Source organism: Eutrema salsugineum, unplaced genomic scaffold (genome assembly GCF_000478725.1).
Source record: "Eutrema salsugineum unplaced genomic scaffold, Eutsalg1_0 scaffold_1, whole genome shotgun sequence".
NCBI classification, from domain to species: Eukaryota; Viridiplantae; Streptophyta; class Magnoliopsida; order Brassicales; family Brassicaceae; genus Eutrema; species Eutrema salsugineum.
Genome location: NW_006256909.1, coordinates 1,275,422 through 1,298,210, shown reverse-complemented (window position 1 = coordinate 1,298,210; position 22,789 = coordinate 1,275,422). Strand labels below are relative to the sequence as shown.

Here is a 22,789-nt window from a genome sequence, read left to right as displayed (position 1 = left end):
TAACAAAATATTGTGTTGCAATTGTTTTTCTCGTTCTTTTGACTGAACGTTTCGTTATAATTGTGACCGACACTAATTATGTAGAAAACTTTGGTAATATGAGTAATTCTAGTACGCATTCCTATTATAATTACAAATCTCAATATGTATGGCGTAAAATTTAATTTTAAAAGTTTTCAAGGCATTTGCATAAAGTACGCCGCAAAAGAGCTATGGAAGAGGCTTCCGTGTGAATTGTGATGCATGGGGATTCACACCGTACACGCTGACAAAACTTAATAAAATACTCACACTTAATTATTCTCTCTAACTTCGTACATCTATTTAAGATGTCCATTGGTGAAACCTCAAACATCGACTCGCAAACAAACAAAGATCTAAATCTTGATCTTGATTCGTGAGGGAGATCAGGATATTAGAGTCTATTCGTCTTACAAAAAAATGAAACAGACCAATCTCTTACTATGTAAATTATTCATAGGAACCTTGTTATTTTGGTTGGGCTCTGTTTTGGTTAATGCAGAAGACCCATATTTGTTCTACACTTGGACTGTCACTTATGGAACAAGATCTCCTTTGGGTGTTCCTCAACAGGTATTAATATGTACTCTTTAACCTTCTTAATTGGATTTAATGTTGTTATGATAAATTAACATTAATTGATGTATTTTCTATTATTTTGCCGATGTACGTAGGTTATTCTTATCAATGGACAGTTCCCTGGTCCAGCGATTGAAGCTGTTACAAACAACAACATTGTTGTTAATCTCATTAACAAACTCGACGAACCTTTCCTCATCACCTGGTAAATACCATATATCCGATTGAGCTATAACTACACTTGGATAAAACTCATTTTGCGGATTTATATTGTATAACTAAAGATACGTTATACAAAATGTGCAGGAATGGAGTGAAACAGAGGAGGACATCGTGGCAAGACGGTGTATTGGGAACAAATTGTCCGATTCAACCAAACTCGAACTGGACATACCAGTTTCAACTTAAAGACCAAATCGGCACTTACACTTACTTCGCTTCCACGTCAATGCACCGAGCCAGTGGTGCTTTTGGTGCTCTCAACATTAACCAGAGACCCGTTATTACCACTCCTTATCCTACACCCGATGGCGATTTCACCCTCCTCGTCAGTGACTGGTTCAAATTGAGCCACAAGGTATGTACCAACACACAATACATCCAACCAAGATCTTACCAACACAAGATATAATACATCCTAATTAATGCTAATTTGTGATTACCTTAGGATTTGCGAAAGCGGCTTAACGCAGGCTATGCTCTACCTCTTCCTAATGCTCTTCTCATCAACGGTGTTGCTAAAGGTTTAATCTTTACCGGTGAAAAAGGTAACATTTTCACATTAACCCGTCAAGATCCTTTTTTGTTTCTTAACATCTCATTGTCTTGTTACGTAGTAGTTTTTGATGGAAATTTCACTATACCTATCTTTAGGCAAAACATACAAGTTTCGGGTATCGAATGTTGGAATAGCAACATCGATAAACTTTAGAATACAAAATCACACAATGAGCCTCATTGAAGTAGAAGGCGCTCACACTCTTCAGGAGAGCTATGAGTCGCTTGACGTCCACGTTGGTCAGTCCGTGACCGTGCTGGTCACTTTAAAAGCTTCCGTTAGAGATTACTACATCGTGGCCTCGACCCGGTTTACCAAACCGATACTTAACACAACCGCGAGTCTCCGTTACTTTGGCTCCAAAAACGCTGTATCTGGCCCGCTTCCCATTGGCCCTACTTACCATATCCATTGGTCCATGAAACAAGCAAGAACCATCAGGTATTACAAATTCTAAAATTTAACCAAACCGAACCGTACAGTTTTGATGGGATTTGGTTTAATTTCATTAATCTTAACCATCTAGGATGAATTTGACGGCAAATGCTGCAAGGCCAAACCCACAAGGATCATTTCACTACGGTACCATACCGATAAACCGAACTATAGTCCTCGCCAATGCGGCTACGATGATCTACAAGAAGCTTCGGTACACTGTAAACCGAATATCGTACATTAACCCACCAACGCCGTTGAAACTCGCTGACTGGTATAACATTTCGGGCGTGTTCAATTTCAAGACAATCAAAGGTATTCCTACAGTCGGACCAGCTCGGTTTGGTACATCGGTTATCGACGTTGAGCTTCATGAGTTCGTCGAAATCGTTTTCCAAAACGACGAGAGATCAATTCAATCTTGGCACATGGATGGTACTAGCGCCTATCCGGTCGCGTAAGCATTTTGCCCTCTGTTAAACCAAACCGGGTCCGGTTATTCATCATTAATTTAACCCGAATCGATTATTTTTCCAGATACGGGTCAGGGACATGGAATGTGACCATGAGGAGACGTTACAACTTGGTTGATGCTGTTCCGAGACACACTTTTCAGGTAATAAATAAATAAATATATTTTTATCTGAAACAAAACAATATACTGTTTGTATCTAATCAGTGACAATCGTGTGTGTGTAGGTATATCCGTTATCGTGGACAACCATATTGGTGTCGTTGGATAACAAAGGGATGTGGAATCTAAGGTCACAGATATGGTCGAGGAGATATTTAGGACAAGAGCTCTATGTTCGTGTTTGGAACGATGAGAAGTCTCTCTACACTGAAGCTGAACCGCCTCTTAACGCTCTTTATTGCGGCCTAGCCAAACGCCCCCGTTAGATGTTTCTTTTTCACATATATTATTATTGTTATTTTTTTTTTATTATTGTAATAGGTCACAATTAAGAGTGTGATTTTTTTCTTTTAAAAGGGGAGTTGGGAAAAATAGTACAAACGTAGTCAAAACGTAAACGTCATTTGAAATTTTTAATAAACAGACAAAAAAGAGCAAAGGAATACCTTCTTTGTCTTATGATTTGTTTCTTTTTGCTCCCTTAAAATTCGGATTGTGTTCATGCATCTAAACCACAATTGATACTAGCTAGAACTTTCTGATCAATCAAATACCAAACTATTTATGCTGTTTGTAATTTTGTATATATGCTTGTTTTAATTTAGACTACAGAATTCAAACCTAAGATTAATCATTTGTTACAAATATTATGTATTTCAAAGTAGTTTTTTTTGTTCAAGTCCATATGGCTTTTTCTGACTACGAAAGTACGAAATATGTCAGAAATAGATATATGGATTTCCTCATAACTAGAAAAGGCTCCAAACTTTACGCATTGTTTGGATCTGGGAGGTCACTGGATTTAAGATCTCACAATCTTTGAAGTCTTATTGTAGATGTTTTCCACTTTGGACAAAAAAAAATTTTCTATTAAAAGATGTTTCGTTAACGGACAAATATTTTTATTTTTATTGAGAATAAAATATATATTATAATTTTCCTTCCTGTGGCCAGAGAGAATTCCACGAATTACAAGTCACTCAAAGTCTAAGACAATGAATCCAAATCCAAAAAAAAGTATAAGACAAAGACAGAGGTTTTATAAATCATCATCACATCATCACCACACACCAAACAACAAAAAAAAATTTAAGAAAAAAAGAAAACACTAACGGAAAAAAAGAAGAAAAACGCAAATAAACACTAGAAGTCTCACGGAAGTTACAAAAAAAAAAAGCTATATTTTCGTGCTATGAGATTGTCTTTATTATGAGAGCATTTACTGACCAATTGAATTACGCATCCAAGTGAAAGAGCTTTGGATCAGAAACAACAAGTTGAAGGCATCGATGGAACTTGAAAAAAAAAGAATACCAAACCGATGATCGGTTTACTCAAATCAATCCAACACGTAACTGAAGAAGAATCTCACCTTTTTGGTTTGAATCTCAAAGACTTGTCATTAATTACATTTAGACTTGTATATTATTATTACATACAGACGTGTTTCAAATTCCAAGGTTTGTTTTGGTTATGAAGAGTTTCTTGACACAACCGCACAAGAAACATGCATCAACCAAAGTTTTCCACAAAACAGGTTATATGTTTATTGCTTTTTTTCCGTAATAAAATCATCCAAAAATGTAAACGTAACCTAGTCAGAATTGAAAAAAAAAAGTTCCCACCGACAACTTTCTAAAGGATGTCTGATAAAAATATATAGTTGGGATACTTTTACCCTATTTTGTAAATCTAAACCTTTTAAATATCAAAGCCTATCTTAATGAATATATGTTCCATTACGATACTATCATAATGGAAAATAATGCAAAACCTACTTTTTCAAAGAAAATGTGGGTTCCACTATGTTAATTTTTGTGACTAACATAATTTTGAACTTGGATTTGTGAATATTATTTAACAAAATTCGTCAAAAACAGACAAAACAAGTTGTGTTTTCCTTGATGGAAAACCAAAGAATTTAGACACGAGGTGTAAAGTGTAATGTATCCAAGATATCATTAGACATTTGAAAGTGACAATTCAATGAGACACTGTCTCCAACCATAAATGAAGAACCACACAACACAACCACAACAAAAGAAGGAAGAAAAAAATATCACAATTTAGGGAGAGAATATGAAGCAATATGTGCTTGTTCACGGAGGTTGCCACGGCGCGTGGTGCTGGTACAAGGTCAAACCGGTGCTGGAAGCTTCAGGGTACCGTGTGACAGTTGTTGATCTCACGGCTTGTGGTGTGAACATGAGCAGAGTGGAAGAGATTCAGTCGCTTGAGGATTACACCAAACCGTTGCTCGAGGTTCTTGAGTCGTTTGGCTCAGAGAGCAAGGCAATCCTCGTTGCGCATAGCCTAGGAGGGCCATCGGTTGCTCTTACAGCTGACATGTTTCCTAGTAAGATCTCAGTTGCTGTCTTCGTAACGTCTTTCATGCCCGACACAACCAATCCACCTTCTTACGCTTTCGAAAAGGTAAATCTATTTCTATTGGTAACATTGCGGAATCTAGATAAAATGAGGAAAAAAATTGTCAGAATAATAAAGCGATAAACAAAATAACTAAAATATTGGGAATTGTAGGGTTTTTCTTTTATTTGTCAAAATCAAATTATATGATTGGTAATTATCCGGTATCAACAAAAAACAAGGACACTTTCTAGTAAAAGTCATATTCAGTTTCTCGGGAGTGTTACGGAAGAAGATCTGTCGAATATGGAATTTGGGACATACGGAACACATGATCGTCCTCTAACAACTATTCTTCTTGGAACCAAGTACTTAGCCAAGTACATGTACCAACTTTCTCCAGTCGAAGTAAGACTAACCAAAACATGCTCTCTCTCTTTTTTTTTGTTTCAATACCCAAATTGGAAATTTTCTTTGTCCTTTTTCTTATGAATCTTTTTGTTGATTGTCAGGATTTTGAACTGGCCAAAATGTTAGTGAGAGTTGGACCGGCAGTTACTAGTAATCTGACGGGGACAAAAAGCTTAACCAAGGAAGGGTATGGATCAGTTACTCGTGTGTATATTATATGCGGGGAAGATAAGGGTTTAACCAAAGATTTCCAGCGATGGATTATCGAGAATTTTTCGGTTAAAGAAGTGATGGAGATCAAAGATGCAGATCATATGCCAATGTTTTCCAAGCCACTTGAACTCTGTGATCGTCTTCTAAAGATTGCTGATAAATATGCATAAACAAACCTGAGAATGAGAGATCATTATTGTCATATATCTATGTAGAAAAACTTCAACTTACACCACCATGATATATGTTTCATGGGATGGATGATTATACAAATAAGATTCCTGAGATGAAAAGGCAAAAAAAAAATCTCATTTCTACAACAATAACATTTTTCAAATGAGCTGAGTAATAAGATACACTTTTGTGTCTTGTGGCTGTGCTTTTATGAACATTCAATCATCAAGTGAAAACTATGATTTCAAGGCATGTATGACATGTGGTCAGACTGAGAGATGGAACTTAAGACAGCGCCATTTCAAACAAATTTGAGGCCATGTGCTGATAATAAACTAAATAGGCCCTAATAATATACAGTTTTGGAGTGCAAAATAAGACTAGTAAAAGAAAAAATATTTGTATATTTTATAAAGAATTCTGGTTAATAAAACTGAAATATAAAAAATGTAAACTACAATATCTAAAAATATAATTTTCTTGATTCTACTCAAATTTTTTTTTAAAAATTCTGAAATATTTGTTTCCTGCAATTTGAGCCTCTTGCATAAATATTTCTTTTTCAATATTATTCAAAGCAAACAAACAAAAAATGTTTTACAAACTACAATGGGCCCTTGATAATTCTGGGCCCTGTGTCATATCCCATGTGACACTTGTGAAGTGCCGGCCCAGTTGAGCCAGTGGCTAACGTCGTGTAGTTCGAGATTTTGGCCTTGAAGATTTCTGCAATGAAAGAGAAAAGGAAGTTCAGTTTCAAACAATATTCCAGGGTGGTTCAGGGGATTGAATGCAGTCGTTAACCTGAGCTATTGAAACGTAATGATACAACAAAACATATCTGATGGAAACGAGAGTTTGAAACCGGAAAGATGTACTTACTGTCATTGAACCGAAGCTGGCTCCCGAACCCGGCGTAACACCTAAGGGGAAACAGATGACAGAGATTGAGATGACGACAAGAACAAATCTTGATACCAACTCTGAGTATATCGCATGAGAATTTGAGTAACAGATAATGAGTTTGTACCTGGAAACTGTGAAGGCGTGGCACTAATTGATGTAGTTTGCTGGCCAAACAAAGATGGAGCTGGTGAAGAAGCAAAAATTGAGGGAGTGGAGGATGGTCCAAACAAAGAAGAGGCAGGAGCAGCAGAAGGTGGTGTAGCAAAGAGAGAAGACGATGGTGCAGGTGTGTTAGGAAACGAAAAAGCAGCTCCTGAAGAAGGGTTTGGTGTTGAAACCGCTGCAGATGTTTGTGGAGCATTTGAAGCCACCGGAGCAGCTGAGCTAGCAATCAACCCAGCAACTTGGGTAGAGGTTTGTGTACTCGCACTAGTCGCAGGTAGATGCAGAGTTGGATGGACCCTTTTCGCAGCAGCTTCCTGTTTTGCTGTTTCCCTTCGATCAGCCTCAAGAAAGGGATCATTGCATTCTCCTCTCCGGCGCTGGTCAGCAAGATACGCTGTTCTCATCGATTCAATGTATTGGTGAATATTCTCTACCTGAACAAAAACAAAGTCTAACCGATTACAAAAACTTCAAAAGCGTTTCTACAATGGAGGTTCATCATTAGAAGTTACCTTAGCAGCCACATGAACAAAGAAGTCATGCACATTAGACATGACTTTTGGAAGAGATTCTAAAAGGGAAGCGTGTCGATTATACTTGTCAGAATCCAAGGCAAGCAATTGCTCCAGCTCCTCAACCCATTGGCGGCATTCGCCTAGATACTTCTCAAACCTTGCAACAGTTTGCTGTAGAAAAGCTGTGGGTTTCTTTGGAATCCCACGGTAAAAATCAGAAACTTGAACAATAGAAGTAATTGTTTGTTGTTGTTGACCAGAGGAAGCTGGAGCTGGATTAGCTCCCTGCGTCTGAGATGGTTGAGAACCACCATTTACAGATCCTACTGGTTTTGAATGAGGGAATCTCGGCTGTAGCATCATGAAAGAACGAACCGCAATCTCTGCATTACGCAGCATATCTTTAGCAACCACCATTAGCTCATGCAGAACAGCTTTCTGTCTGTCCATGGTAGTGTTAATCCCACCAAGCTCCTACAAATGTTAAATGAAGACACTTTTACACAAGCCTGAGATATAACCCATAAGATCAATTCCTATATGAAACAAACAATAGAAGGGAATCATCCACAGACCTGAACAATGCGGCTTGCATCAAACTCAAATCCTTCACTGGACACAGAAGAATCATAAAGTCGACTGCATTGATCTAATCTCTGACTTTCACTTCTGTACTCCAAAATCTTCTCTCTAAGGATAACGCAAACAAGAAGATCAATTTACCAACGGAACTGAATCTAGAGAAGGGTGCCAAACATATACATCGATAACCAGCATCAAAGGATTCTTGATTCATCGAATGTAAGGGAGAAAAAGGAAAGGAATTGAAGAGCATACTCAATCTGGAGGAGGAGTTTCTGGGAATCTGGATGAAGATCGGCCCATTTGGTACTGTAATTCGCCGGCGCTTTATCGTTCGTGAACAAAAACAGCTGCTGCACTTGCTGCTGCTGCTGCTGATTTTGCTGTTGTTGTTGTTGCAAGAACTGTTGCGGCTGAAACGACGGCGTTTGCTGCGGCGAGAAGAAGGAACTGCTCTGCGGCGGCTGAAACGACGGCGTTTGCTGAGTCTGAAACGGCGACTGAGGCGTCTGCTGCTGCTGTTGCTGTGGCTGTGGGGTAGAGAATAGACTGAACGACATGGCGGGATAAACCGACGGTGAATCGAAATCTAGGGTTTCTAATCGCCGGCGAGGATTTTGAGTCGAGAAAAAGATTCATAAGCCCCCTCGTTAAAACTTGTAAAGAGGAAAAAAAAATTAAAAAAAACTCGAATAAGTGGAGAGAAAAAGATAGAAATTAGTATTTAATACCTATATTTCACTTTCTTAATAAACTGGAGGGCTCCATTGCAAATATTCACTATCAGTTGTTCTTGTTAAATATTTTGCCGCAAACTGTAAGCAAGAGCCGTTATTTCGTCGAATTGTTTTGTTCTGTTTCTTTAAGGAGCTCATGTGTTTCTCTCCCTTAAATCTAATTATAAAGTGTATATTATGTTGATCATCATGGATCATGTAGTTGTATCTTATATACAGTGTATTTTGATAATATTAAGGGCCCTAATAGTAAACATCAACCTATGATAAGTTTGCTTTTTTAGTTTATATCTGTTTCATTCTTAATGCGTGTGTGTTGACTGATGTGTACACATGAGGACCCCATTGATTGCTATGAAAAAATGTTAATACTAAATTAGCTCTAATTTACAGCTATTAGAAAAATGGCTTTCCATCTCCCATCCAATCAAACAGCTATAGCAAATAGCAATTAAAAGAGTACATTTACTTAAAAAACGTTTTGAAATTTAAAAGAGTAAAAAAAAAAATCCCAAACGTTGCTCTGTTCATCTTCACTTCAGTCACTAAAATAAAACCCTCACCTTGGAGAAAAACATATCTTCTTCTTCTTCTTCTTCTTCTTCTTCTTCTTATTCCAGAACAAAAAAAGAGAAAACAAGAGAGGGAGGGAAAGGAGAGAAGTTCGAAAACCAGAATCAGTGAGTGTCACTCACACAAGTCTACAATGCCTGTGTTGAGAACGAGGACGAAATCTTCAGTACCCGACATAAACCCTAATCCAACAATCGGAGGAACCTCAAACGTCTCCATCTACGAGAAATGCAGACAAGACAGGATCAACGAGAATCTCCAGAGAATGAAGAAACTCGGGATCTTGGATCTCTCACTCAACCTCAAGTCTCAGACCCGACCCGTCAAAAGGCATTACGCTAAATCTACGACCCGAGATCATTCGCCTCCTCTTCAGCTTTCCGTCTCCACCAGACGATCCTCAAGGTAACCTCCACTCTTTAGGATCTTTGTTCAATTTGGCTTCCAAAATTAGGGATTGTACAGAAATGTAGGCTCTTTAAGTAGAAATCAGGGTTTATCAATTTTGTTCTTTTGTATAATTCGTCAGATTGAACAAGGAAACGCCAGGTACTCGGCGATCCTCAAGGTAATCATCGTTTTCCATCTCTGGGTTCTCTTTTCGTTGAATGGGTTTTGTTCAGAAACCAACAGGAATAAGCTAGGATTTTTAGTAGAATATCAAAGTTTACTACTTTACTTTTGCTATCGTCTTCAGATTGAAGAACGTAACGCCAGTTACCTACTTCGAGGAAGCAGAAGGAAAGAAGGGCAAAGCACCTAAAGAAGAGACTTTGTGGCTTGGAGTAGGTGAAAGGCCAGAGATTTACACTGAGGAGCATGAGAAACTGCTAGGTAACACAGAACGAAGCTGGGAGCTTTTTGTCGATGGTTATGCCAAAAATGGGAAACGGATTTATGATCCTGTTAACGGAAAGACTTGCCACCAGTGCAGGTTAGTGAACTTGCCTTATCTCAGAAAGTGCAAGCTTGAGTTGGTTTAGGTCTAACGACTGAGACAAGTTTACTTAATGGTTACAATATGGATTTTACAGGCAGAAAACGCTCGGTTATCGTACACAATGCAGCAAATGTCACCCATCGGTCACGGGTCAATTCTGCGGAGATTGTTTGTACATGAGGTACATTAGCTTTCTTATGAAACCCACCTTATCTGTTTCTGTGTGTTTGAGCATTGTTTTTATAAGAATCAATAAGCAAGTGATGATCTTATTTCCAAACGAGGATTGGTGTTGAATAGATAATGTTGTGGTCATTGAACAGATATGGAGAACATGTCCTTGAAACTCTGGAAAATCCGGACTGGATTTGTCCTGGCTGTCGCGGGATCTGCAACTGCAGTGTATGTCGTACACGCAAAGGGTGGATGCCAACCGGCTTAGCTTACAGGAAGGTAGCAGCAATCTTGATTATTATCCCTTTCTACAGATTCTCTCGCATTTGATTTCTCGGATAGTTCCAAAAGTTAGAGGCTTTTTCTTTTTCAGATATGTAAGCTCGGGTACAAGTCCGTTGCGCATTATCTGATTCAAACCAACAAGGAGTCAGGAACAAGTGAGGACACTGAAACTGATGATGCTCCATCCGAAGCTTCTGCGAAGAGATCGCTGTCTTCTAAAGAAGCAAAGGCATCTTCAGAAGAAGATGATCTCCTTCAGGACGAAGACATTGACGATAATCTTGATGATGAAGGCACAAACGAGAATCCGGATTCAGCGACAAAGTCAATGAGCTTCTTGTCTTCTGGGGAAAATCAAACTTCAGTGACTGATGTTCATGTTTCAGGTGATCTCAAGCCATCAAATGTGAAGGAGAAGGATCTGGATCCAGCAACTCCTGTGATCGTTGATGTTGAAGCTTATTCTGCAAACATAGAGAAGGGAGGAAAGAGAAAAATGTCTGTTGACCCAAATAGTATTGGTGCAAGACTGAGGCAGCGTCGTAAGAGTCAAGCATGAGTGAAATGGAAACTCTTTTAAAGTTCTCATCTGCTTTGGCTTCCTTTATTTTCAGCCAAATCTATGTAATCTCTTTATGTTTGAACTCTATGATCCTCTTTTTGTTTCTTGAATGATCCTCCTTAATATTTAAGTAATCCTAAATTGCAAACTAAATTTGTTTTTTTGACATCGATTATTTTGTTCCCTAAGCATTGATCCAATTCCAAATAAACCAGAATTTGAATTTGAATTTGTAGAAGCTACAACTTTACTATTAGTGCGGTACCAATGTCTCGCTCGCATTAAAAGAACTCGAGTCCTCAAATTAAATTAAAAGCTAAACCATTCGTTTGGACTTAGGGCATACCTTTTTAATACAGAGAATCATAACTCTATTTTATCATCAAATAAACACAAAAAGGAGAATGAAAGCATTATACGTGCTTTGTCTCATTGAAAAGGACATAATTTGAAACCAAGCATATAACTAAACTACAACATAAGAAAAGAGAAGAATTATTATTCGGTTTTAATTTCTAAAAGAAAAAGTAAAAGACAGAAGGCATTCTTATTTAATCAACAACACATTGTGTTCCATTCATTCATAATAAACAATACAAATAGTTTATATGTCCTTTCTTTTGGAAGTGAGAATTTATTATTTTGACTCTATCGATGAACCACACGACGTAAACATATCGTCTATTTTCGTGATAAACAAAATTAATAATGACTTTCTTAAAAAAAGAAACAAAATTAATTTTACAGTTCTATTTATTGAATAATCATTTCAATTTTTGCAAGGAAAAAGCAATAATCTATTCATTACATCAACTGTTCTTCAATGCAACTCAACTTTTCCACCACTGTTGTGGTTGATCATTGAGTGTAATGGTGTGTACCAACTACCAATCTGTTTTTAAACATTTCTCTTTTTGTGGTTAATTGTTAAAGTGGTCAATTTCTTCAATTTAAGTAGGTATATGGTTATATTTTGCAGCAGCATTTGACCATTGCCTATCTTAAGCCTTATATTTGGGATTTGACGTACCTTGATAGAATTAGTTAGCAAATGAAGGCAAATGTTACCAAATTAAATTATGTTATCGTTTTTTCTAAAGGATAGAGTCCAAAGTAAGCAAAAGCATCCCCACATCCCAACCTTACATTTATAATAAGCATATATATATATATATATTAGTCGTCTGTTTCAAGTTTCAACCAACACATCTGATATTAGTAGGGTATATGTACATTCATATAGTAATCATAAATAAAAGCTACGACTTATTATAAAAATATGTACCATTTTATATTAGTCAAAAGTTTTGAATTATCTTGCAAGCCGCAAGCAGGAGCACCTAACAAGGATAGTTCTTGCTATCGAAAATCTGCACATGCATTTTTGTTGTTGTTGTTTCTCATCATTTATTCGAGAAGAGTTAGAAAATGGTGTATACATTTTCCTTACTAATTCCGCAATTGCAAGAGTTGACTAGTTACTGTGTTTCTTTCGGGGGACGATAAAGAAGACAACAATTGTGTTTTCCTGAGTCATTTTTTGTCTTGTTTTCAGATTAAAATAAGATGAAAAATTCGTGTAATACTAGCGTCAATAAAAATGTCAAATAGCATATGCTATACTAATATTCCCACTAAATAGTCCTTTCTCTGTTATTTGACTTCCTTCTAGGACTTTTTTGGTGTTATTTGACTTGAAACCTTAGCCTTGTCATTTATAAGAAAATGATTAGAGTAATTGGGTAATTAATTCCACCATACATTATTGTTTTTTTTAAGCTCCATGAACCACCACTTTGCTTCTGGGTATTGTGAAAGTCAATGCCTTTTCTTTAACAGTGTGTAAAGGAGAGAGAGAGAGTGTGTGTGGTAAATGAAATGAGAGATTGGTGGTGAAAGGGGTCACCTTTGCTTTTATATTCAAAGAGAGCTCCTTTGGTCATTGTTGAAGGTTTTCTCCCACAAATTTTTCTTCCTTTCTCTTGTTTTGATTGCTCATAATATAGGGTTCTGTTTTTCTATGCAAAATTTTGGGATCTGTTTTTTTTTTTTTTTCTTTCTGCTTTTTTTTTTTATTTATTTTCCCTCCTTCTCTCCTGAGAAAGACAGGTCTGGTCCTAGGGTTTGAGCCTTTTGACTCTTCCCTTCTCTTTCTTCTTGGATTCCTTCTTCCTTGTGGTTTTCTTTCTCGTACTTTTGTTCGTTGAAATTGTGCTCTTTTACTTTCTCCTTCTTCTCCCGTCAATTTCGTTTTCCTCACTCCTTTTGTTTAAGCGCTAATTTTATTTTTAATTTCTGGGTTCCCTAAAAGTTTCCGTTTTTGGATTCTCGCTTGATCTTCTTCTTCAAGATCTTCTTCTAATTCGTCACTTCTAGGGTTTGGTTTATAATGGGCTAGAAACAAAACCCTTTTTCTTGTTTCTTTTGCCGAACCTCCAAGCGAAAACTGCCTCTGGTTTTTTGAAAAATTTATTATCTAATGCATTTCTCTCTCTGGAAGCAAATTCACCACTGTGCTACTCTGATCTTAGACAAGAGTAAGAGCAGGAGAAGAAGAGATGAGTCCGATTCGTCTGTCAATGTCAGGAAAAAAGCTGCAATGCTTCGGAAATTGTACGAAGATAAGCTAAGGGAAGCTCTAGAAGAAGCCTCCGAGAATGGGTCACTCTTCAAATCCCAAGACATGGACCAAGAGAATCAAGACGGAACCTTGGGCCGCTCCAGATCCTTAGCTAGACTCCACGCGCAGCGTGAGTTCCTACGCTCCACCGCTTTAGCAGCCGAACGCATAATCGAATCAGAAGACACCATTCCTGAGCTCCGTGAAGCTCTCAGCAAGTTCCTTAGCATGTACCCAAAGTACCAAGCTTCTGAGAAAATCGATCAGCTAAGATCCGATGAGTATAGCCATCTATCAGGTTCCAAGGTATGCCTTGATTACTGTGGATTTGGTCTCTTCTCTTATGTTCAAACTCTGCACTATTGGGATTCTTGCACGTTTAGTCTCTCCGAGATCACTGCGAATTTGAGTAACCACGCGCTTTACGGTGGAGCAGAGAGTGGAACCGTGGAACATGATATCAAAACTAGGATCATGGACTATTTGAACATCCCTGAGAATGAGTATGGTCTTGTTTTCACAGTAAGCAGAGGCTCAGCTTTCAGGTTGCTAGCGGAATCTTATCCTTTCCATTCGAACAAGCGGCTTTTGACCATGTTTGACCACGAGAGCCAGTCAGTGAATTGGATGGCGCAGACCGCTAGGGAGAAAGGCGCAAAGGCTTACAACGCTTGGTTCAAGTGGCCTACTCTGAAGCTTTGTTCGACTGATTTGAAGAAACGGTTGTCTTACAAGAAGAGGAAGAAGAAAGATTCTGCGGTCGGGTTGTTTGTGTTTCCTGCGCAATCTCGAGTTACAGGTACCAAGTATTCTTACCAGTGGATGGCTTTAGCTCAGCAGAACCATTGGCATGTGTTGCTTGATGCTGGTTCTTTAGGTCCTAAAGATATGGATTCGCTCGGCTTGTCATTGTTCCGGCCTGAGTTCATCATCACTTCGTTCTACAGGGTGTTTGGACATGACCCGACAGGATTTGGTTGCCTGTTGATTAAGAAATCAGTCATGGGGAGTCTTCAGAGTCAGTCCGGGAAAACTGGATCAGGAATAGTAAAGATCACGCCTCAGTATCCTTTATATCTCAGCGATTCAGTTGATGGTCTTGACGGATTGGTTGGTTTTGAAGATGAGGATGAGGAGAAAAGCAAAGAAGCTCATCGTCCTGCAACTCAGATGCCGGCTTTCTCTGGGGCATACACTTCAGCACAAGTGAGGGATGTGTTTGAAACAGACCTCTTAGAAGATAACATTTCTTCTGATAGAGATGGGACTACGAGCACCACGATTTTTGAAGAGACCGAAAGTGTTTCGGTTGGAGAATTGATGAAAAGCCCTGTTTTTAGTGAAGATGAGTCATCTGACAATTCGTTTTGGATTGATTTGGGTCAAAGTCCTCTTGGATCTGATCAGCATAACAAGATTGCGTCTCCTTTGCCACCGGTTTGGTTTACCAACAAGAGAAACCAGAAACAACGACACTCGCCTAAACCAATACCGAACAGTTACAGCAGCCCCATGTATGATGGTAAAGATGTCCTCTCGTTTGATGCTGCTGTTATGTCAGTTACAGAGCACGGGTCAAACACGACTCCGTCGAGGAATAGGAGGAGTTCTAGTAACAATCTCCATGTTCAAGAGATACAGGAAGAAAACTTTGGTCGTAGCTTGGCAAATGGCTCAACAATTTCATCAGAAATCAAAGAGAGCGCCATTAGACGAGAGACAGAAAGAGAGTTCCGGTTATTGGGAGGGAGAGATGGTGGTAGAAGCAGGGTACTGGATGTGGAGGATGAGCATCCGAGTAAAGGACGACGGGTTTCGTTTAACACGGAGCGTGTTAGTCATAGCATAGTGGAGCCTGGTGAAGCTTCCCTAGCTAGCGTTTATGATGAAGAGTATAATAACACGAGCGATGTTGAAAATGGAGATGATGAAGGTGCAGATGATGAATGGGATAGGAGAGAAAGCGAAACAGAGATTGTATGCAGACATATCGATCATGTGAATATGTTAGGTCTTAACAGAACCACGACAAGACTCAGGTTTCTGATTAACTGGCTTGTGATCTCGTTACTGCAACTACAAGTGCCTGAATCAGGAGGCAGACACATGAATCTTGTGCAGATTTATGGACCAAAGATCAAATACGAAAGAGGAGCAGCGGTTGCATTCAATGTTAGAGATAAAAGCAAAGGTTTCGTTAGTCCGGAAATTGTTCAGAGACTCGGTGAAAGAGAAGGTATATCTCTCGGCATTGGTATATTGAGTCACATACGCATAGTGGATGATAAACCGAGAAACCATAGAGCCCGGACTAAAGAAGACAGTGCGTTACACTTGCAGAATGAAGTCGGGAAAAACGGGTTTATAAGATTTGAGGTTGTTACAGCTTCTCTTAGCTTCTTGACAAACTTTGAAGATGTTTACAAGCTTTGGGCTTTTGTTGCCAAGTTCCTAAACCCTGGTTTCAGCAGAGAAGGCTCGCTTCCTACTGTAGAAGAAGAAGAAGCAGAGGACTTAGAGACGTGAGAGTTCATAGTAGAAAAGCACAAAGCCATAACTTTTGCTTGTTTTTTTTTTTTTTTTTTGGGGTGAGAAAGTTTCTAAAATATAGCATTTGTTTTAAGTTCCTACAAAACTGGTTCAGATCAATATATACATTTAGATTCAGCATTTCTTTATGAAAAGATCGCTTGCTCGAACAGTTAGATTCTATAGTTGATAGCATTAGTATATATGAACTTGATACTGTCGCCATTTTGGTATTTTACTATCATACTGTATTTACTATTTAGAAAATTGAAAAGACTATATTTTCGAAAATCTAAAACTCTCTTATATTACTTCTAAAAAGAATTCACCGTCTTCATCACATGGAAAATAGCGTCATAATTACCTTAATATAAAACAGAATATCGTATAGAGAGCGACTGAGCAATATGTAGTAAATATCTAATACATGAAGTCTTAGAAGTAGCAAATGAAGCTGATTTAATGCGAGTGAAACAAAAATGTAATGGCATTGAAGCCCCCAAGGATTTTGAATCTTTTACAGTTTCAATTTCTCTGTCGCTGCTTCTTGTTGGCTAAAGCAGCACCGGTGACAAGTCGCAGAGCTTGGCCGGAGTTCTTGAGTATTGAAGACGATCTAGGGACTTGCTCTTTCCGCTTCTTCAAGAAATCTAACCCGGTTTTTAAGCATTCTGGTGGTGGAATCTCCTTGTAAATAACCGTTTCGATCCTGCACATACACGAGACAGAGAGTTAATCAGATCAATTCAAAGAGTGAATTTTTATAGTCTTGAAGCCCAAAGAGATGATCATACCCTGAGCTCTTTTGCTTTTTCTTTCTAGGGATATCTTCTGTGGCATCCTCTACGTCAGAATCCGACTCGTTTTTCTGTCTGTGAATGAGAGAAATCTTAAGACATATTTTTTCCCCGAGTTAAAAAGCGATTATGCATAACGAAAAAAGGATATCAAGCTTAATACTTTTCCCGATCGGCAAGAAAGTCTATGATGTTTTTGGAAAGGAATCCCTTCTTCGCAAGAGACTCAGGGTCTTCCTCTGGCTCTTCTTCTTCTTCTATATCTTCAAATGTTTCAATCTTTCGTGATTGCCTTGGCGTTATTTTCTCTGCTAAAAGCCTGCGACTCTCTTTCTTTTCACGGGAAACTCTACAGAAGAGAAAGCAATATCATCATTAAGGGAATCCAAACATTTCTAACTTAGCCCTCTAAAGGAAGCTAAGAGATCACAAACTCCACAACCGAATCAAAGAACAGGACATAGTCGCACTAGATTTTTAAACAGATAAGGCTTTCTAGATCAAAGGGAAATGTTAAAGTGAAAGCATGATCGACAAAACTAATACTTTCAGATTGTCTAACGAAGGATATACACATGGCTAGCTAACCAACAACGCTTGCATACTTCTCCTAACATCAAACTCATCAGATATACAAAGAACAAACCATCAAGGAAGAATCGTTATCTTCCTCCATTAACTCCTAATTCACAAGCACTTATCTTTATTTCTTCGAATTTTTTTTCCAAATCTTCAAATACAGTCAAAGTGAATCCTTTATTATCTAAATCGTAAAAATAGAGAGCTAGAACGATGGAATGTGGTGAGAATACAAACCTAGCCTTATTGTCTCTCTGTATTTTCCTCAACGCTGCATCTTCCAGCTTCGCCTGAAACAAGGCAGAAACAAAACCCATCAAAAGCTAAGCAAGAGCAATTTGATTGACTCTCTCAGCTCATCCCAAATAAAACGGAAACTACCTGCTCCTGGGTGAATTCTTCAGGTGCATCGTCGGAATCGGAATTGTGGTCTTTGTTATTCGACATCGAAATCAGATTATCTTCTTCACCAGTCTATGGTTTTCTTCTCCGTCAGACGACGACACACTAGGGTTTAACGGCTCTGCAAATTCCCAAAACACCACAGACAATTTCGACTCAACTCGAGTTCCTCTCTTCTGAGTAGAGAGACAGATGTTTTATTTTTCGTCCTTTAAGATGGGTTTCTTGTGGGCTCTCGTTACGCCTTTTTTGTAAGCCCATTAACGCATGAAAACGGCTCGTTATATTTTTTGTTTTTTTATAATTTTAATAATACAATTTTTATATAGCATAAGCTGGAATAGCTCAGTTGGTTAGAGCGTGTGGCTGTTAACCACAAGGTCGGAGGTTCAACCCCTCCTTCTAGCGTATATTTACTTTTCATACGTAAACGGTAAACCTAATTGTTGATACATACCCATCGTTTACTTATTTTTGTATTTTTTTTTCTCTACAATTGTTGGATTATGTACTGGAATTTATTTGACTTTTGCATACGAGTACATTGCAAAAATCAACCACTACCAATCCTAATAATCGATCTAAAAATAAACAAACGCCAATCAAAACAGATTCAAAACGTCTACGTGACAGTAATACAAATTGTTTTGGGTCTTCTTAACTACTTTGTTTCTGTTACTACTCTATGTTTTGTTTTGGTTTAGTAATAATTTTCAGATGAAAAAAAAAAAGAAGAAGAAAGATTATATACTAAATCAAGCCGACCAAAACAAAATGGTATGAGACAAGAATGCCGACCAAAGCAAATTGGTAAGAGACATGAAAAAACAAATAAGACAAAAATTTACTCAAAGGAAATAAAAAAATGGTGTACATATATAGCATTACAGATAAAATCAATTGAATAAATTGCATCACTTTATGGTTTATAGTAAAGAACACAAACATATCCTATATACTCAGACAACCCAAAAAAACCATGCTCTACTTTACCCTCCCCAAATCTATACAATGTTTCACATTTTCTTTCATCACAAATCAAGAAACCTTTTTTTCATTGATGCAAAAGCAACCTGAAACTGAAGTCATATGGTACTACTTGAACCAACTCCATAAGTGATTCTTTGTTCTTTCTCTCCATGCACATACCCGCTTCTTCTCTCAGTTTATCAGGCAACTGAAGGCAAACCCAATCGAGCAACGATTCCAAATCCTTCGCAAAGTCCAGTAAATACCAATCTAGTACCTTTGGAAGCATTAATTTGTTCTTCTTTGAGATCCCAACAGATGCTTGAAGATAATCTCTCTTTGCAGCTTCTAGCTCTTCCTCTACATTAGCTGCTGTGTAAACCCTTACCTGAATAAAAGAAAAGTTTGATGCTTTACTTAGTTTTCAGTGTCTTTGATCGATGCTTCGTTTAATCCATTTTCATTGAAGCATAACTTACAGCGGGAGAGGACCAGCTTCCACAAGCGAGAGCGAAAGTGACCAATGGCTCTGACCATTCCAATCCAAATGTGCTATGAGCTCTCATCTCTTCATGTGTTGCAGTTTTGGGACAAGTCTTTTCCAAAAGAAGAAGCAGAAAGAAAAAAAAAGATAAAAGATTCAAACTTTGATTCAACAGTGTACAATTCAAAGAGAAGAAGTTAAGAGGAACCTACGAATTTCAAGTGGTATGGAAGTCTCAAGATGAAATGTTCGATTGTGATTGCGTTTAGCGAGTGTCCTCCTACAATTATTGTTGCCTGACACAACAAAGAGAAGATGAATATAATAAACACATTAAAGCGCATTGATGTCAAATTTTGGTTTGAATAAACACCTTCTGCATCAGGGCTACAACCATTTCAGGGGTCCCCGGGATTCCGTGCTCCAAGAATGCCTGTGAGGTTAAAATTGGAAACAAGACATCAGAAAAAAAAAAAACATTTTACAGACATGACATCTCTCTGTCTCTATCATACAAAGAAATCATAGAAGTCTCACATTCATTACGCAGGAATTATAAGTATTGATCCAGAATGCTAGCTTCTGCTGGTGACTAAGACCATCTAGATTTACAACGGAAAGCTTATTAAGCAGGAACCTGGAAATAGAAATCGTTGAACAAAACATGAGCTCATTAATATTTCAATTACTCAATAAAAGTTTCACATATTTTGTTTAGATGAGAAACTAACTTGAGACGATGGATCAGAAATGAAGCATTGATTTTTCTTCCAAGATCAATTGAAGATGCATCAACTGAGCAAAGATTCTTGTATGCACCAACTTCTCTTGTTCTCCATTCTGAACAGTTACTATATGGATCCAACACAATGTCCTTCGACGAACTAATCCTCAAGATAATACTCACTAGGCATTTCAGTAAATCCTCTGAAACTCTGTTTGCTGCATTTCCACTTTGCAGCGATTTGTCTTCCGAAGATGATCCCGAGACACTCTCTTGTGCTTTGTCCTGATCTGCTAATCTATCATCTAGCTGAACAACCGAAAAAAAGGAAAAGGAGAAAACTTTCAGAAAAGGAAAATTCACAGATTCATGCATTAGTGAAAGAGTAATTGTTTTTCATACCGGCAGTTTAATTGATTCTACGCATTTATCGGCTGCTGCCTCCGGTTTATTCAAAGGTTTCTTCTTCTTCACAGATGTCAAGAATCTGCCAAGCCTCTTCTCAGGTGATTCTTTATCCTTCTTGTCTTTTAAACCATTACTAGAGGTCTGATTCTCTTTCCCCCTCACATCCACTGGCTTAGCAACACTGCTCAGATTCGGTTTAGGCGAGGCTTGTTTGCCATTTACCAATCTCTGACCACTTCGATCATTAACTGTTTGATCAGAGGAGAATAGTTTCCTACTTGAGATGCTTCTGCTTAGACTAAGAGACTGTTGATGCTTTTTAGGGGGAGTGATCATAGAATTGAACTCGTGTTGCGACATGGATTTCGATCGCTGGTGTTTACTGCTTCTAACGGGAGAATTCTCTTTTAGACTGTTGTTATTAGGACTCTCCAGATTCTTCTTGGAAGATATGTAAACAGCTTCTTGGTATAAACCTTGTCTAAAACTTACAACTTGCTCTTCTAACCGAACCACTTCCTCTTCAAGAACAGCTACTTCAGCAAGAAGCTCCAATGTCTTGTCAAAATCCGAATAAGAAACGAAAATCAAACACAAAGAACAAGAAGTTTGATCATACTAAATTCGAAAAATTCAGCATTTCGGTCTTACATATCGAGGGAGGTAAGATGGAAGACGAGGTAAAGCTCCTAAAGGTCTAGTGAAAGCTCTCTCCAATGCTCTATGCACATTCTCCTCCTGTCTCAGCTTCCTCTTTAGCTTATCAACCTAATCAAAACAACATTTTTTAGACTCAATTCATCATTAAATCATCAAATCATTAATCTAAAGTATGTTTGTCATCATACATCTTGTAGCAAATCCATTTTCTTTTCTCTGTTAGCTCGGCGACGATTAACCAGAGATTTTCCTGAATTAGCAACAACTCCATTGCCTAAAGACTCCATCTTTTTCTTCTCCTCCTTTGCAGATTTCAGAATACCACGAAACATTACTCATACAGACAAAAGTACTCAGAAATGATGGAGGGAAGCAAAATTGGAGTTTGTAAAGAAACTATAGTTCTCAGCCTTTGATAGTGGAAAACAACACACACTTCCAGATAAGAATTGAGTATCGATCACTTTCACTGTGACCAGTAATTTCACTAAGAGTATCTATTTTTTTAGAAAGAAAAAAAGCAAAGATTCGGTTGTGAAATAGTTCCCCAATGTTGAAGCCAAGAATCTTAAGAAATATCTGAAAATCCAATAACAAGAGAATTTTTAATCAGATTTTAGTCATCTAAAGGAAAAAACTTTTTCAGAAGCTAAGCAGAACCCACCAAGAAAATTTCCCCAAAGCACAAAAGAAAGCAATCAAAATTGGGTTTACAAAAGCAAAAAATGAAAGAGAAAGAGAGAGAGAGAGATATAGAAAGAGAAAGAGAAAGAAGAAAGAGGAAAAGTTACTTGATTGGTGTCATGCTTTGAAGGAGCTTTCATGGAGGAAAGGGCAGCTCGAACACTAGTGTTCATCGCTTCTCTCTCTCTCTATCTCTCTGTCTCTCTCTCTCTCTTCAACTATTGCTTTCTCGCCACTCTAACTGATATAAACCCAAGAGAGAGACCCCATCAGATAAAAAACACAAAACAGAAGTAAAAAGAAAGATACAGTTACATGTTTAAGTATGAGGACAATTAAGAAAACTGGGAAACAAAAAACTTGTTCTTTTTAACTTTTCTGAGATTAATTAATTACTGTAATAGAAATTGAGTACCTCCTGATTTATGAACACAGAGCGGGAAAACTTAAAGATAAAGCGACCCAGAAGCAGAAAAAGGCTGTCATGTGTTTTAATTGAAGCTTATGTTTCCCAAAGATCCACAATTTGATACTATATTTAATCCATATATATATATGTATGTATAGATCGCTTTGGTCAGATAATCTCGAAAAGAACGAGGAAGAGAACTACAGAATTTATTGGAGGTGAAGAAGCAGCAGAAGAAACGACGACTAATCAGCGTTTAATCACCATTTCTGCTAGCTAATTTAATTTTGTTTTAAAAACAATTTCTATAGATTAGAAAGAATTTATAAAAATGAGATGATATTCTCGGAGGAGAAGATGTGAGATCTGATGAGTGACCAGCTCTTAGGCTGGTGGGAAATTGTGAGATGAGGACAACCAGAAAGAGAGCGACTTTATCATATATTTTTTTCTCTGTTATTAATTAAAATTTG

At 37.8% G+C, this 22,789-nt stretch overlaps 7 protein-coding genes and 1 non-coding gene across 9 annotated transcripts; 5 read left to right on the top strand and 3 right to left on the bottom strand.

The window, feature by feature from the left end:
* Positions 1-441: 441 nt before the first annotated feature.
* LOC18030642 (L-ascorbate oxidase homolog) lies at positions 442-2,763 on the top strand. Its single transcript, XM_006411880.2, has 8 exons — positions 442-594; positions 696-805; positions 907-1,177; positions 1,268-1,367; positions 1,474-1,819; positions 1,905-2,270; positions 2,351-2,429; positions 2,513-2,763. Exons 1-8 carry the CDS (start codon positions 442-444, stop codon positions 2,711-2,713), a joined length of 1,626 nt encoding a protein of 541 aa, XP_006411943.1. The 3' UTR covers positions 2,714-2,763.
* Positions 2,764-4,442: 1,679 nt separating this feature from the next.
* On the top strand, positions 4,443-5,734 carry LOC18030641 (methylesterase 9). The gene is made up of 3 exons (XM_006411879.2): positions 4,443-4,880; positions 5,085-5,222; positions 5,327-5,734. Exons 1-3 carry the CDS (start codon positions 4,527-4,529, stop codon positions 5,606-5,608), a joined length of 774 nt encoding a protein of 257 aa, XP_006411942.1. The 5' UTR covers positions 4,443-4,526; the 3' UTR covers positions 5,609-5,734.
* Positions 5,735-6,140: 406 nt separating this feature from the next.
* LOC18030640 (nuclear pore complex protein NUP58) lies at positions 6,141-8,622 on the bottom strand. The gene is made up of 7 exons (XM_006411878.2): positions 8,512-8,622; positions 8,036-8,436; positions 7,774-7,888; positions 7,196-7,672; positions 6,643-7,117; positions 6,495-6,535; positions 6,141-6,338 (listed from the first exon to the last, which is right to left on the bottom strand). Exons 2-7 carry the CDS (start codon positions 8,338-8,340, stop codon positions 6,300-6,302), a joined length of 1,452 nt encoding a protein of 483 aa, XP_006411941.1. The 5' UTR covers positions 8,341-8,436; positions 8,512-8,622; the 3' UTR covers positions 6,141-6,299.
* Positions 8,623-9,068: 446 nt separating this feature from the next.
* Positions 9,069-11,196, top strand: LOC18030639. 2 transcript variants are annotated; one of them, XM_006411877.2, is made up of 6 exons: positions 9,069-9,495; positions 9,620-9,658; positions 9,788-10,024; positions 10,125-10,211; positions 10,354-10,483; positions 10,578-11,196. In XM_006411877.2, exons 1-6 carry the CDS (start codon positions 9,224-9,226, stop codon positions 11,046-11,048), a joined length of 1,236 nt encoding a protein of 411 aa, XP_006411940.1. In that variant the 5' UTR covers positions 9,069-9,223; the 3' UTR covers positions 11,049-11,196. The 2 variants fall into 2 exon arrangements, with proteins under 2 accessions (XP_006411940.1, XP_024005454.1); XM_024149686.1 differs by lacking the exon at positions 9,620-9,658.
* Positions 11,197-12,974: 1,778 nt separating this feature from the next.
* On the top strand, positions 12,975-16,330 carry LOC18030638. Its single transcript, XM_006411876.2, has one exon. It carries the CDS (start codon positions 13,531-13,533, stop codon positions 16,195-16,197), a length of 2,667 nt encoding a protein of 888 aa, XP_006411939.1. The 5' UTR covers positions 12,975-13,530; the 3' UTR covers positions 16,198-16,330.
* Positions 16,331-16,554: 224 nt separating this feature from the next.
* Positions 16,555-18,162, bottom strand: LOC18030637. The gene is made up of 5 exons (XM_006411875.2): positions 17,958-18,162; positions 17,814-17,866; positions 17,161-17,346; positions 16,995-17,072; positions 16,555-16,909 (listed from the first exon to the last, which is right to left on the bottom strand). Exons 1-5 carry the CDS (start codon positions 18,021-18,023, stop codon positions 16,726-16,728), a joined length of 567 nt encoding a protein of 188 aa, XP_006411938.1. The 5' UTR covers positions 18,024-18,162; the 3' UTR covers positions 16,555-16,725.
* Positions 18,163-18,312: 150 nt separating this feature from the next.
* Positions 18,313-18,386, top strand: TRNAN-GUU. The gene has a single exon. It is a non-coding gene; the product is annotated as a tRNA-Asn (tRNA).
* A 445-nt stretch (positions 18,387-18,831) lies between these two features.
* LOC18030636 lies at positions 18,832-22,663 on the bottom strand. The gene is made up of 11 exons (XM_006411874.2): positions 22,323-22,663; positions 22,015-22,148; positions 21,412-21,525; positions 21,215-21,331; positions 20,558-21,121; positions 20,163-20,464; positions 19,969-20,068; positions 19,805-19,864; positions 19,644-19,727; positions 19,427-19,543; positions 18,832-19,335 (listed from the first exon to the last, which is right to left on the bottom strand). The coding sequence occupies exons 2-11, from the start codon at positions 22,078-22,080 to the stop codon at positions 19,033-19,035; spliced, it is 1,827 nt and encodes a 608-aa protein (XP_006411937.2). The 5' UTR covers positions 22,081-22,148; positions 22,323-22,663; the 3' UTR covers positions 18,832-19,032.
* Between the last annotated feature and the right edge of the window lie 126 nt (positions 22,664-22,789).